At 33.5% G+C, this 14839-nt stretch overlaps 1 protein-coding gene across 1 annotated transcript; it reads right to left on the bottom strand.

Annotated features, from left to right (window-relative positions):
- Positions 1-2190: 2190 nt before the first annotated feature.
- On the bottom strand, positions 2191-13543 carry LOC134708501 (uncharacterized). Its single transcript, XM_063569100.1, has 3 exons — positions 13444-13543; positions 11079-11200; positions 2191-5013 (listed from the first exon to the last, which is right to left on the bottom strand). Exon 3 carries the CDS (start codon positions 5007-5009, stop codon positions 2487-2489), a length of 2523 nt encoding a protein of 840 aa, XP_063425170.1. The 5' UTR covers positions 5010-5013; positions 11079-11200; positions 13444-13543; the 3' UTR covers positions 2191-2486.
- Between the last annotated feature and the right edge of the window lie 1296 nt (positions 13544-14839).

The raw sequence follows: 14839 nt of genomic DNA, 5'->3' as shown, positions 1-14839 counted from the left end.
AGGTTCAACCCACAATTTTTTCATAAAATGCCCTGTACCAAGTCAGGAAAATGGCCATTGTTACATTATAGTTCGTTTCTCTGTGTGTTACGTTTCGGTGTTGTGTCTCTGTTGTGTCGTAGTTCTCTTATATTTGATACGTTTCCCTAAGTTTTAGTTTGTAACCCGGATTTGTTTTTTTACCTATCGATTTATGAATTAGAACAGCGGTATATACTTCTGCCTTTATTTGACAAACACTCCAAATGTATCCTATTGCTGGTGTAGAAACTTCTTAGTTTTCCAAAAAATACAATATTCTACTAGTGCTTTTGAATTTATAGTTTATATCTCCAAGTTTGTATAAGTCACATATGACCACAAATGAATTCCACTTGTAACCAAAATTCGATCTTTTTTTCCACTTGCAAGTTTAATGAATGCGACGTTTCATCATTTTTCATACATCCCATCTGCAAAACAGTAATGTCAACCCTTCTTGAGTACCTCATATTTCGATGGGATTCGAACTGATCAGTATTTAGTTTTTGTCGAGCCTGTGACGCAGTACCTTGACAAAGGTAAGTTAGCTAACTTCTTAAAAGCTTTATATGTTAGAAGGTAGAAGACCTGGATAATGCATACTGTGTATATAAATGCCTTATTTCACGAAGTTTCCGTCTGTCACATGGTTAATGTCCTTGACCTCATTTTAATGTTTCAGTCACTACTTAATTTTTTTTTAAAGATTTTCGTAGTGTTAATGTCTCTCTTATTTTGAGTAATATTACTATATTTGTTATGTGCGTACTTTGCAAGGTCCTCATGCCCGTTAGACAGTGTTTACTTGAACTCGACCTCATTTCATGGATCAGTGTAGAAGATTCAGTTTGGTGGTCAAGTCCATAATTAGATACTATAAGCAATATGTCTAGTATATTTGGTGCATGATATGATAAGGTGTACATGTCCAACTGGCAGGTGTCATCTGACCTATATCTCATTTCATGGTTCAATGATTATAGTTAAGTTTTTGTGTTTTTTTCTTGTACTATATACAAAAGGTCTACTGTTTTGGCTTATAGAAATATTTGGTGATGTACATGTCAGTCCCGATGGGTTTTTTTTTACCTTGACCTCATTTTTCGTGTTTCATTGCTCAGGGTTTAGGTTTTTGTGTTTGGTATATTTTTCGTAAACGATAAGCAATAGGTCAACTATATTTGTTGTATGGAAAGATTGTAAGCTGTACATGTCTGTCTGGCATTGTTCATCTGACCTCATTTTCATGGTTGTTTGGTCAATGTTTAGTTTTTTTTTGTTAATTCTGTTAACTAGAAACTATAAGCAATAGGTCAACATTGTTAAGTATACTGAATGACTGTAAGGTGTACATGTAATTTTCGTTCGGTTTATTTGACCTTGACCTCATTTTCGTGGATCATGTTAAGTTTATGTGATAGATTTAGTTGAGCTTTATATTCAGGACTACCAACATAATATCTTTGGTTAGTAAAGAAGGTGAGACATTTCAGCAAGTACACACTTGTCTGGTTTAATAGTATGTGTTGTGTGCTTGTCTTTTATTGTTTTGGGGTTGTTTGTTTTGGAGGGGGTCTTTTTTGTACGTTGGCATTATTTTGGGTATTTCTTTTGACTTTTGCCGGTCAGATGCAGTTATTTTCTTAATGTTGTTATAAAACGTTGATATTTTGTACGTGTAGTGCGGCTAGAAAATACATACTATAAGCCTGGTATATTTTATGGTTTACTTTATGAGTGGGTATGTTGAGCTCCTAATCGCTGAGAGTCCAGTAGCCTAGATTAATTGTTTTTAGAACAAAAAGCTTATTATTTCAACTTCTTTGTCATTAAACGATTTATAAAAAAACATACATATACAAGAATTTTGAAAAGAAAAAAATGATATGTGAAGTACATATTTTTTGTATAATAAATTTTGTTTACCTCCCATCTATTTTCTCAAAAAAATTTGCTGATGACACTGGTATCTATGATGAGTTTGTAAAAAAGTTTCAAACCATAAACTTTTTTAACAAATAGGTAACGGTCTTATTTTTTTTGTTAAAATAGTGGCGGCAATAATGCAATACAACTGTATTTTGTTCTCCTCTGACAAACAAATTTAATTTTCAATCAATAATTGGAAGCTGTGAGTTCAATCATTATAATAGAAAATAAAAGACATCATTTAAAAGCAAACTTTAAATGTTGGCATCAGAATCAGGAAAAGAAATCATTCAGCACTATGTAAAATATTAAATAAAAATTAAAAACAAATGATGTAGTATAAAATGAAGACTTCATATTAAAAGATAAACAAAGAACCCTTTCAAGTATTCGTGGATTTTTATAGCCACCGAACTTCGTTCATTCATTTCAACAAACACAATGTATCGAGGCATACATTTATAGTTAACACAGTCTTATTAATATTATCATATAAAACGAATATAAATTTCACTTGGACCGTTCCTATATCGTTTCTACGAATTGTGGTCATTGATTTCACTTCTCGTTGGCATATTTTTTCGCATGTTTTCAACCTGCACTCGTTGTTCTCGAAGCTTTTCTTTGAGTTTACGGATTCTTTCACTAGTCTCGCTTTCAGAAGCGGGTACGTGAACGCCCACTTCCGGTACTAATACCTTCGTTTTAGTAGACTGTCTTTCTGATTGAGCACTTTGGGTTTCGTCATCACTCTCTGTTTCACTGCCATCATCAGGAACTCCTTTGAAAGATGATGCTGCCTTTTCATAATCTTTGATATTATTCGGTTCATTTTTAATAGCAGGTCTTGCAGGATTAGAAACTGTACTAGCCGGTTCTGTCTTTATAGTAATTCCTGGTGACGTAGATATACTAGATCTGACGTCTTTTAAAACAGAAGTAACCACTGGGGGCTGTCCGTTTGTTGCCTGAGAAGTGTTTGTTATAATGAATGTAGGAAATGGCTGTCCAATGTTTGGAGCAGTACTTCTACCAAACGGATATAAAATCGTCTGACCTGATGGACCAACTGTTATTGGTATGTTCGATAATAAAGGAGTTGTTACCGGTCTTAATATCGGATTCGGCAAAATTGTTGGTCTTGTAGCGGACTCTAAGACATTGGCAAGAAGTGGCATTCTTTGAGATCCTTGCATATTCTGCGGTGACGAAACGGAAGTGTTTTGTACTATTTGATTAGTGCTCTGCTTTTGAATCAACACTTTATTCACAATTGGCTGCGTTTGAACATTTTGACCCTGTGCTGACGCAATCAATACAGAGGACGAAGATTGTATAGATCGTGGTTGAGAAATGGTGTTTTCTTGTTTTGTTCCTGCGATATTCATCATAAAAGTTTTTGGAGTGTTAGATGCAGAAACTGTTTGTTTATTAAGAGCAATTGAAGAACCAGGTCGAGTTGCGGCAATGTCCATTACAAAGGCTTTAGGTACAACACTTTCTCCGTTAGTAGGGATCAAGACTACTTTATCACCCACTATAAGCTGAAAAAATTTCTTAGTATTTTCCATTTTTGCAAGTTCTCCTATTGCAGATGTTAATTTTGTGTTTGTTGAGGTTTTCTGTTGTGTGGTCTTTGGTATTTGTAAACCAGTCCCTGAAGATGAAATCGCTTTACTTTTAATAACCTGTGTTTTCTCAGTGTGCTTGTCTGCAAACTGATTAGCCGTTTGTATTATGTAAGACATTGTATCTGACGATACTGTCGAGTGTTTATTGTTTGGTAACATTGTCACGTGAACTTTATTACTGTCATGATCAATGGTACTATTGTGTTCCTCAAGTTTGTTTTGTGATGTTGAGTTATCTGAGTCCTTGTTATTCGATATCTGTTTGTGAGGATCTTCTTTTTTATATTTAATAGTTCCAGTAAGGAAGTCCTTTTCAAACTGTTGATTTGGTTTCCGCATTCGCCCTGTTAAACTACACGGAACTCTGTTATCAGCTAATGGGCTGTGTTCTCGACTGCTTTGTTCATTTCTAATTATTTGATCAAGCTTTGGTGGTTTCTTCAAATTACTTTTCCCGTCTGATGTTTTATGAATTGAAGTACGGCTTTCACTTGAAGCTATTTCATAAGGCTTCAGTTGTGGTGGTAAACCATCCGGGCTACTTGGAGATGACATATATTTAGATGAATGAATATGTAATAGCTGTCCACCATATGGTTCCAAATGCGGTGGTGAAGGATCGGCCACGGTAGTTTTCTTTTTACTCTTAGGCCTAGGTTTGGATTTTCTATTCTTTTTAGAATTTTCTAAGTCAATTTGTTCTTGAGTGCGAAGCTTCTTTTTAGTTCTAGCGGTCTGTGGGCGACTACGTTTTTTAACTTCAGATTCAGATACAGTATGAGAAATTTTCGCTTTCCAATCTACTAGCACTGAGGTGTCGTTTATATTCACTTTTAATGTTGGTGGCAAAATGCTAACCATCTTGATGTCTTCTGTACCGGATTTTTCTACTACTTCTGGAATACATTTCTCGGCGACCGACATTACAAGGTCGTGGTCAATCTGACAAGTAACTGCATCTTGCTTTATAGTCCTTCTAGATATTGACTTCTGGAATTCACGTATTTCTGTCGCCTTGAACAAAAAATCGGATGACATTAAAGAATTAGGTTTTCGTTTCCTAGATGGCCGCCTATCAACCTGATTCGCTCGATTTGTAATATTCTCTTCGGTGTTTGTTGACTGTTGTTCATTTTCGACAGCGGGTTCTTGCTTTACGATAGCATTGTTACAAGCTTCTGTTAGAGTGTTTCGAATATCTTTTTCAATGAAGTTTTTGACTCGCACTGAACATTTTTTAACAGGAATAGGACTACTGCTAAGAAAGTTTTGAAGATATATATCATCATCATGTGTTTGTGAACGTTTGTCTTGTATGTTGGCGTCGTCGTTTTCGGGTATTATTTTTTCTTGGTCATCTGCCAAAGAAAAAACTGCACCAATCACGAAACCCGCAGACGAATCATCTGTTCCATTAAAGCAAGCCATTCAGCTGAAACAGGAAATAAACTAATTGAGTAAGTTGAATAGGGGTATGTACATGTTATTATTATCATGGAAAGAAATATACAAATACAATTTACTTCCAAATCGTTGGTTTTAAGGGTAGTAATTGTGTAAAAAAAAGTAGGAAACCTTTCAACATAGCTCAAGTCCTATTTGTGCGCATAAAATATGGATTTTGTTTTAAAATTGGGTTGTATGAGCAAGCCATATATTTACGTTGCTGCAGTGAAAAAGACAAACAGAAATGCAGTAAGTTGCCTTTTGAGCCCGATAAAGATAGTGGAGAAAAAGCATGTATGAAGATACGTTTTTAAATATAATTCCCCATACCACGGAAGTAAAAAGAAACAAATATGTACAAGTATAATAACCGCGAAAGCAATATATATATCAACGCAACATATTTGTCATTTCGGGACCTTAACAGCTATTCTATGAAAAGCATGCAAAGAAAATCTTTGATCAACTTGCTTGTTATGTTTGCTTGGATGTTTGTGAACAATTATTGCAGGCGGAGTTTAAGTCTGTTTTAAATATACTGGGATTTGATTGGATAATAAAAATTTACATGAAATGAACTTAATGTATATTGTCCATCAAATTCCAGTTTATAAATAGACTGAAACAGACTTCCTACCTGTTATTTACAAGCTTCATAACAAAAATAGCAAGCAAGTTGATCAAATGATTGCTTTGCTTTCTTTTATAGAAGAGCTGTATAAAGTCTTCTCACTTTTACTCCAGTGAAAGAATTTCGATAATTTGCAAGACCGATAGGTGCAATTGCATGAGTATTGTTTACAAAATTATTTCTATTACTCTGTCCTAAATAAGATGTGAAAATATTCAATCTGTGCGGAAAGAATAATAACCTTTAAGAATGAGAAAATCATTGGATGCGGAAATCTAGGTGTCCTTTGTAGCATTCAATGACAAAAAAAGTTCCACACATGGGAAACTTTTTACTGCTGACGAAGAAAGATTGTCGCAGTGACGCATGTCGTAATAAAATGCTCCACAGGGCGCAGCTTCATACGACCGCAGAGGTTGATCCCTGAACAGTTTGGACAAGTACGGACACAACATTCATACAGCTCTGAATTTGGATTGCGATCAAATATTTTAAACAGCACAAATCTACCTATTGTGGTCCGATATCCAAAATCTAAATACATGGTTAGATTCAGCTTCAAATATAAAAAAAAGATCTGGTATGATTGCCAATGAGACAACTATCCACAAAAGACCAAAATGACACAAACATTAACAACTATAGGTCACCGTACGGGCTTCAACAATGAGCAAAAACCCACACCGCATAGTCAGCTATAAAAGGCCCCGATAAGACAATGTAGAACAATTCAAACGAGAAAACAAACGGCCTTATTTATGTACAAAAATGAACGAAAAACAAATATGTAACACATAAACAAACGACAACCACTGAATTACTGGCTTCTGGCTTGGACAGGCGCATACATAAATAATGTGGCGGGGTTGAACATGTTAGTATTCAATTTTATAGAAAAGAGATAAGATATATTTTATTTCCAATAATGGACCCATTACGGACATAATCAGTGCATTGATTTTTTATCACACAATTGCAATGAAATCAAACATAAATCAATTTTGGACCCTTTGGACCTCAATGTGGACCAATTTGAAAAGGGGCCAAAAATCAAAAAAAAAAAGGTAATACACGGTAAGATTCAGCATATCAAAGACCCCAATAGAATGAATTTTTGTTGAAATCAAATAAAGTTTTATTTTGGACCCCGATTTGAACCAACTTAAAAATTAGGCCCATAATCAAAAATCTAAATACGTGTATCGATTCAGCATATCAAAGAACCCCAAGAATTATGTTTTTGTTAAAATCAAACTTATTTTAATTTTGGACCCTTTTGGCCTTAATGTAAACCAATTTGAATACGGGACCAAAAATGAAAAATCTAAATACACGGTTACATTCGGCATATCGGAATCTCCAATATTTCAATTTTTATGAAATCCAAAAAAAATTAGTTTTGGACCCTATTGGACCTCAATGTGGACCAATTTAAAAACGGACTCAAACCCCAAAAACGTTATACACGGTTAGTTTCAGCATATTTAAGGTAAGAATCCCAATAATTCAAGAATAAATCCCGATTGACATTGGTCAAGAAATAAGCAGTTTATACAAAGCATAAGAAAAGTATTGTTTGTGTGTCCTTGTTGGCCCCGAATTCATTAACAGCTAGGGCCATCAACCCCACAATCAATCCCAACCTTCCTTTTCATGTATGGAACCTTGTGGTACAATTTCAAAAAGCTACATACACTTACACACAAGTTATTGTCTGGAAACTAGAAAAATGCTTATTTGGACCCCTTTAAGGCCCTTAATTCCTTAACTGATTGGACAATAACCAACAAAATCAATCCCAACCTTCATTTTGTTGTTTCAAACCTTGTGTTAAAATTTCATAGAGATCAATTCACTTAAACTAGTTATTGTTCGAAAATGTAGTGTTTTCGGACGACGCGGACGACGACGTTGACGTGATACTAATATACGACCGTAAAATGTGTGTTTGCGGTCTTATAAAAAGGCATCCCATATATATGATGATATAATCGATGGGTATTCAGTGTCCAGTAGCAAATCAGGACGACAACATGCTAATATGATATGAATACAAAATATGCTTCCTATAGACCGACACTTTGGGCCGACCACGCTTCATGTGCTTTACTCATATACAACCAAATAATGTGTGCTTAGCGGAGAGGCAGCAAATACCAATTTCTAAGTCTTTGGTATGACCCGGCTGGGTTTCGAACCTTCGACCTCAGCACTCGAATTGAGCCCGTTTCGACTAGAGCAAAAAAGCGATGTCATTATGTGTGTGTGTGTGTGTTTATGACCACGGTCGGGACGATGGGCCGAGTTAAGGGGCATAATGACGCCATTTGAGACTTTTGAAAACAAGAATGTGTCCAAAATACACGGATGCCCCATCCACATTATCATTTTCTATGTTAAATGGACCGTAAAAATGTGGAAAAATCGTTATTTAGCATTGAAATTAGAAAGATCATATCAAGTTTTTGGTCGAGGTAGTTTTTGATTAAGTTGAAGTCCAATCTACTTGAAACTTAGTATACATGTTCCCTAAGATATGATCTTTCTAATGTCAATGCTAAATAACAATTTATACACATCGTTTATTAATGATAGTGCGGATGGGGATATTTTATCGGAATAACGAACGGACGAACAAACAGACGGACGAACAGACCAGAAAACATAATGCCAATAAATAGGGCAATGGGGGTTTGTTTAAATTTGTATTGCCACAAACATCGTTAATGTTAAATGACAATTAATAAAATTATCATAATGCAAAACAAAGAGAATTCCAAACATAAAGAGGGCAAAGACGACATAGACGCTGCTAATTAAAATTTAGTTCTTTCCACATAAAAAGAGCCAGTGTCGCTAATCTTCAGCAAAGGACACCCTCTAACATTGTAGTCTAGAATATGCGTCATTGTTAAAATCTCATGTTTGTTGACCCTTTGGTATCTTTTCTCTTTTAAGTTTCTAATTTCTATAGAGTTTGCTCAAAACACATAACAGTAAAATTTTATTTATTTGTAATAAATCCCACAAAAGGACAATTGGAAATTCGTCATGATGACATCTAAATATATCTTACTTTGCTGATCAATTTTGCCTTAAGACCCCCTTTTAAAGTTCCTGTTAATGCATCACTGTTTTCAAGATAATAGGGGAAAAAACGCCAAACGCAAACTCGTTAAGTGCAATGACAGATAGATTTCGACATTCCGAACAGTTGTGCCCTCGTCAATTTTTTTGTATACATAGAGAGTTGTCTCATTGGCACTCACACCACATCTTCCTATATCTATATATAGGTTTTCGTAATAAAAGACAAAAAATATGCGTTTACTGAATTTTCTATGTTTATATGTTGCATGATGTGCTTACTGTTTTATAATGTGTGTTATGTCTTGTGCTTATCATATATATATATGTATGTCGGGTAAAAGCTCTACAGAGCTTATGTTTCAGTGTTATGTGTATAACCGACTTTAAATAAATATGTTATGCGTTATGCATATCCTTGTGTAATGTTCGGTGGCAGGCGGCATCATTGGACATACTTTTTAAACAAGTTACCCAATTGATGATTGTGGTGTATTTGGTATACGAGCAGATTGACCATTCTGTTAATGTCTATTTATGTCCCCACCATAACGGAATATAAGTTTTACCTTTATCCCGTCTGTACGTCAGTCCGTATGTCTCGAAATTGGTGTCCGTTCTCCAACTTTTCTTTATCATAATAACCCTTCTTATTTCAGTGGGAATGATTTTTTAAAAGTTACCGAACGACGGCGACAGACACCGGACGTCAAGTGATAGGAAAGGGTAACATTGGCCCGTGATTCGTATTAGGTGATAATATACGGTTTTACCTCCATTAGCGGATTGGTAGACATATCTGGTTAACCTAGGAGGAGTAAACCATTGGGTCGTAAATTCTGTATAACCTTAATGCATGAACGACTGTGCAAAATTTGAAATAAAAATAGTTTTCTCAGAACTAAAAGATGAAGTTTAATCATGGTTAAAATCTACGTTACATATGACTGCACGTTACAGCTAGTCCGTGACAACATTAAAACAATACACAAACAAACGATTAAGATTGCCCTTACATAAAAACAAATCTTACATATTGATTCCATGGTAGTAATAGTATCGAATGTTTCTTTTTGAGATTTTAGAGTTGTGAAAAAGCGTAGAACATGTGCAAACTTAGAATGTGTAGAAGAACAGCTTCAAAGAAAATTTTCTTCAGTCGACGCGTTTCACCGCTTTGAAATTACAAAAAAATAAGCATTAAATTCTGAAAACAATAACACATAAACCCCAACCCTTAAACTATATACGGGCACTCAGCAGCTGAACTATCGGCCTCGAGCGTGCTACTCAAATATCGGCCTCGGGCGTGTGGCTTATGCAAAGTATGTCACGACATAACCGAGCAAAAGAAAAATGGTCATACCCGTGGTCATCTATTACACAGATAGTGTATAATTATTGAGTCCGCAGAGTTTCAAACACATGTAATGACATCATTTTGATCATGTATAATCATTGGTTAAAATTGGTTCAACTGAACATAATCATTTATTCATCAATTGGTTTGAGTATCTATATTTAGTCAAATGGGCATGGGTTTTTTTTTCTTTACAGTTCCCGTATTTTTTTTATAATAAACAAAGAGTTGGGTTTGTTTTTGTTTGGTTATCACCTTGGCATGTGTTTTAATCTTTGGGAAAATACGTTAACCCTTGTTCCTATACTCTATATTATTTCCCTCATAAATGTAAGGCTCTGCAACTAAGGAAAAATTATTTTATCAAGGTCGAAATATCATGTCAGCAATCACATACTGCGTGTTTTCCCAAAATCTTACTAACTTGCGGTTTGTCCTTTCTTCCCTTTTCTGAAATTAACTGTTACCAGAGCTTCGCAATAAATACCCTACGTGCATGGAACAAGAACTTGTTAAGCAAAAAATATATATAGCGTATCTACCCTAACATATTTTATGGACATTTTAGGTTTTAGCGCCGTTAATGTCCATTTTTTTTTATTCAGCACGTTTAAGTTTTGAACATGTTCCTATTATATACAAACAAACTATTTCTAAAAATTAAAAATATCAGTATTTTTATTTCACAAAGCAGACAGGAAATAAATGTATTTCCGTTGGTATCTTATTCATTTTGACATATAAAGCACATATCTTCGCCAAGATTTCTGAATTGAGAAAATTCGTAACGAAACTTTTGAACTGTATTTGTATTTGTAAAACGTCGTTGTCATTGCTTGCGAGTTGTTTTGTTTTTGCTTTTTTTTTATTTGTAATACTTGTTATTGTTTGACAACGATGTTTCAGGACTGTCAATTTTTAATGAATACTTCGTAGCCTCAACCATATATTGAATAAACATGTAGATTCTTACCCTTTCTTACTAAATTATAAATATAATGGGATATTCAGCCGTGTTGGATTTTTTTTACCAAAAAACCCAACTCTTATGTCTTTGATTCTTGAAGGATGCTTAGTACTCAGTTTCTATCAAACCTGTAATATAAAAACAAAATGCTGGACATAAGTACATATGAAGGCAAGTTACGTCAAGCAACCCTGGCCTACGAAATATAAAAATAGATGTTTGTTTAAAGTATGAAGCAAAATCAAAGTTTGTGTAGAACTTTGCGGAAGTATATGTGTGTAGTGTATATAAGTTTTTAGCAATGTGTTCCTGTCATTTGTTTTTATATTATAAATATGTCAGATGAAACAATGAATTACAACGACTTTATTCCAAAATTGAAAAACCATCTCATCGTCATGATCGTTAAACATTCAAATATTTTTTATCTCATCATGTAAACACGAACAAAATCACTGTCCTGAAAGCTTACTGAGAACATCAAATGACCTAACTTTTGTTTATGAAATTTTAATGGGCATTGGAGACGAAATGCATCGCATGAAATTGTCAATCACTCAAAAAATTAAGACTTTCACAATTCCTACACCCGACTGTGAAAAGTTTGCTTAAAAATCAATAAGAGGTATCTCCACAATAGCATTTATAAGAACGATCTCACTGGTATCTTACATGCACGATCGGGTATCTTATTATAATGTACACGTTTAAGATAGTTATAATGATAGACTTGCTTTACAAAAAAGTTACAGACACAGATTCAACGATCAATGTTGGAAATTCTCTATATTGAATGGAATAAAATTCATTCTTTTGATTCTGCAGTTAAAACATACAAACACAATAATTCTTAGATATGGTGCTCGTTTTGTCGAATATTAAAACGTATACAAACATGACAAAAGAAATAAAACAATACTGTTTGCCTGTTACATCAGTACAATTTCGTTGCTACAGTAACAAGCCTTGATATATGGTCCTGTTGTGAAGCGGATAGACTGAATTGTAATCCATATGAAATACAGTTTGGTACATGTTTATACAACAACAAAAATTGCGGACAGTATAAACATAACCTTCCAGTGAATATACTTTGTGTCATATTAAATTACAGGGAAAAGTCAACGCAACTTTAAATAAACAATGTACGGACTGGCTCTGTGGACAATTATTTTCGTTGATAGAAAAATCATTATTATATTTGTTTCAATTTACATCTCATGCATATGTCATTTAAACGTGAAATACTGAAAAATTAGGGAAACATTTAAATATCTATCGCCAATATTGAAATAATTAAGAGTTTACATACATTCATTTAATTCTATTCATTGTTAAGTTCTCATTTGTATAAATTTATTCAGTGACAAATAAAGTATGCCTTTTCTCTAAAAGAAAAAAAAACAATAACCTTTTTCTCCTGCAGATTGTTAATTGTTTTATAGAAGATGATATGCGATACTTTTTTTTATTGTGTCTTGTTATATTGTTTTTTGTTTCACCTTAAACAATATACTATACCATAATTATAACCAACAATATACATAATCATTCGACGTGTTTAATTATAAAAATAAATTCATGTCTTTAGACGGCCATAGAATAAACGTTACAGAAACGATATCATAAACATATTTAATACATAATTCATTATTACTATTTTAGCTTGTTTACGCTTTCATAAAAAGAAAAAAGGTTTGACTCCATATATCGATCTGAAGGTAATGATTAACATTTTTCAACAGAAACATACTCCTAACCTCTAAATATCGTGTAAAATGAGGAAAATAATTTTCAAAAATAACTTGGACATCGATCCGGAAATATTAACTAATGTACACCGTGTCGTTTTCTTTTTTAAACAGAACAATTCTATAAATACTTCCTAATAAAAAATACCAGTTTAATAACTAACAAATACAATCCTACTAGTAGCTTTTTGGATAATATTTGTTTAAATTTGGTTAAACAATGGTTTTCTAAAAACAATTAATCATATTTAACATTAATGTATTGCTAACAAGCCACACTATTGCCAATCGTCATTATCGTCAGAAGTTTGTTGACCTTTATATTCCCGAGTACAAAATGGCGGACTTTTGTTTACAACATTACCTGAACACGTTGAGAACATTACTTATTAACTGTGCACGCTCACATATCTAATACCAGGACATAAGCAATATAAGTGTATAAATATGAAAATAAAAACAATAAATATATATTAATCTAATATAATGACAATGAATTCGGCAAGACATAATTTTGAAGGAAATGTTAAATAAAAAAAAGAAGAATATTCTCCGTTGATTTATAACATACGACTTGATTCTTTTTTCACACGGTCATTTGTAAAATGCAAATACTTTACGTTGTGGTGAAAGTCTCCTCGTATGTCATGTATATTGTGTTCGTCCACTGCAATATATAGACTATAAGATCTGCTGTTCCTTCATATTCGTACTTTTTTTAGTATTTCAATGCAAAATGGCGGATTTGTAGTTTCCGGTTTATTCTAATCTCAGGAAGTGCCGTATTGCTAGTTTTGTAAATTGCTTGCATAAATAATTTTACTTACTCAGTGTTTAATATATATATTCTAATTAAAAACGAATGTTGTTTTTTTCAGTGGTCAAATGAATAATGAATCAATTATCTGAATTGAAGGATAATATTAACGAAACTTCTACAAGGATTTTCCGATCCATTGTATTGTATTTATGTTCGCATTTATTTATCTGTTTCTGAATAAAAATATTGTTTACACTAAGGATTTTATGGTAGTTTATATATAAATCCCTACGAGTATGTTGTTACGGATAAATTGATGAAGTATATTATTTTTAAATGGCAATTCATGAAATGAAGACCAATAATTGATTAAAAGAAATAAAACAACCAAGCAAATGAAAAGAAACACGATAATTCTGAATTTTACAATTTCGTTTACGCTGTGTGTCTTAAATGACTTCTAAGTAAAGTTTTAATATAAATAAGTAATATCATGGTATCTTTACCTGTTCAAGTTGTTTGCAGCATACACAGTTAGGTTGGAATAAACATTTGAAGTCGTAAATTCGAATGTAAAATTATTATATCTACGATTGTACTTATATCGACATTATTCTACAAATACATCTTGCTACTAATCATGTATTCTGTAAATAAGATGCATGAGTATTAAAACACATTCAAAGGACCGTAACAACAACATGGTCTACCAAACTTTTCACAGAAGAACCTTCCCAAGCTCCCCAAGGACCGTTAATGAGCCCACGTATCTATTGCACCCTGATGTCGCACCTGTCTACTAGTAATAAACGTTTCGCGACACTCACAGGTCACATAAATCGTGAATTCGCTAGAGGAAGGGATTATGGCCGCATCTGAATCGAACGGCGTGCTGCATTTGTAAAGCTTTACTCGTTACTTACTAGATCTTACTAGCATACATATATAATAACTAACCCATTATGTGGGATTATCTAAATCAACAACGTGAACATGGTTTAACAAAGAAGTACATTTTAAACAAATGAAGTTTCAAGAACGTCACTTTTAGTTTGTTGAGTTTCCGATCTCTTGTAAATGTATGCCTTGATTTAACGTAATTTTAGTGCAGTGGTTCTCATGATATAAATATCAGGACATTAATGTAGTCCTGGGGATTTAAGGCACACACACATCATTTGTCAGTTGTCAATGCAATTCTAGTCTCAGTTTTTCAGTTCTTTTTAAAACGTGTGCACAATTTACTATATAATAAG

This window comes from Mytilus trossulus, chromosome 2 (genome assembly GCF_036588685.1).
Source record: "Mytilus trossulus isolate FHL-02 chromosome 2, PNRI_Mtr1.1.1.hap1, whole genome shotgun sequence".
In the NCBI taxonomy this organism is placed as follows: Eukaryota; Metazoa; Mollusca; class Bivalvia; order Mytilida; family Mytilidae; genus Mytilus; species Mytilus trossulus.
Note: the sequence above shows the minus strand (reverse complement) of the source record. Positions and strands in the feature narration are given on the sequence as shown.

What these genes read in the sequence shown, in the direction of transcription:
- LOC134708501 (XM_063569100.1), bottom strand. Translation starts at nt 5,009, where the DNA reads ATGGCTTGCTTTAATGGAACAGATGATTCGTCTGCGGGTTTCGTGATT.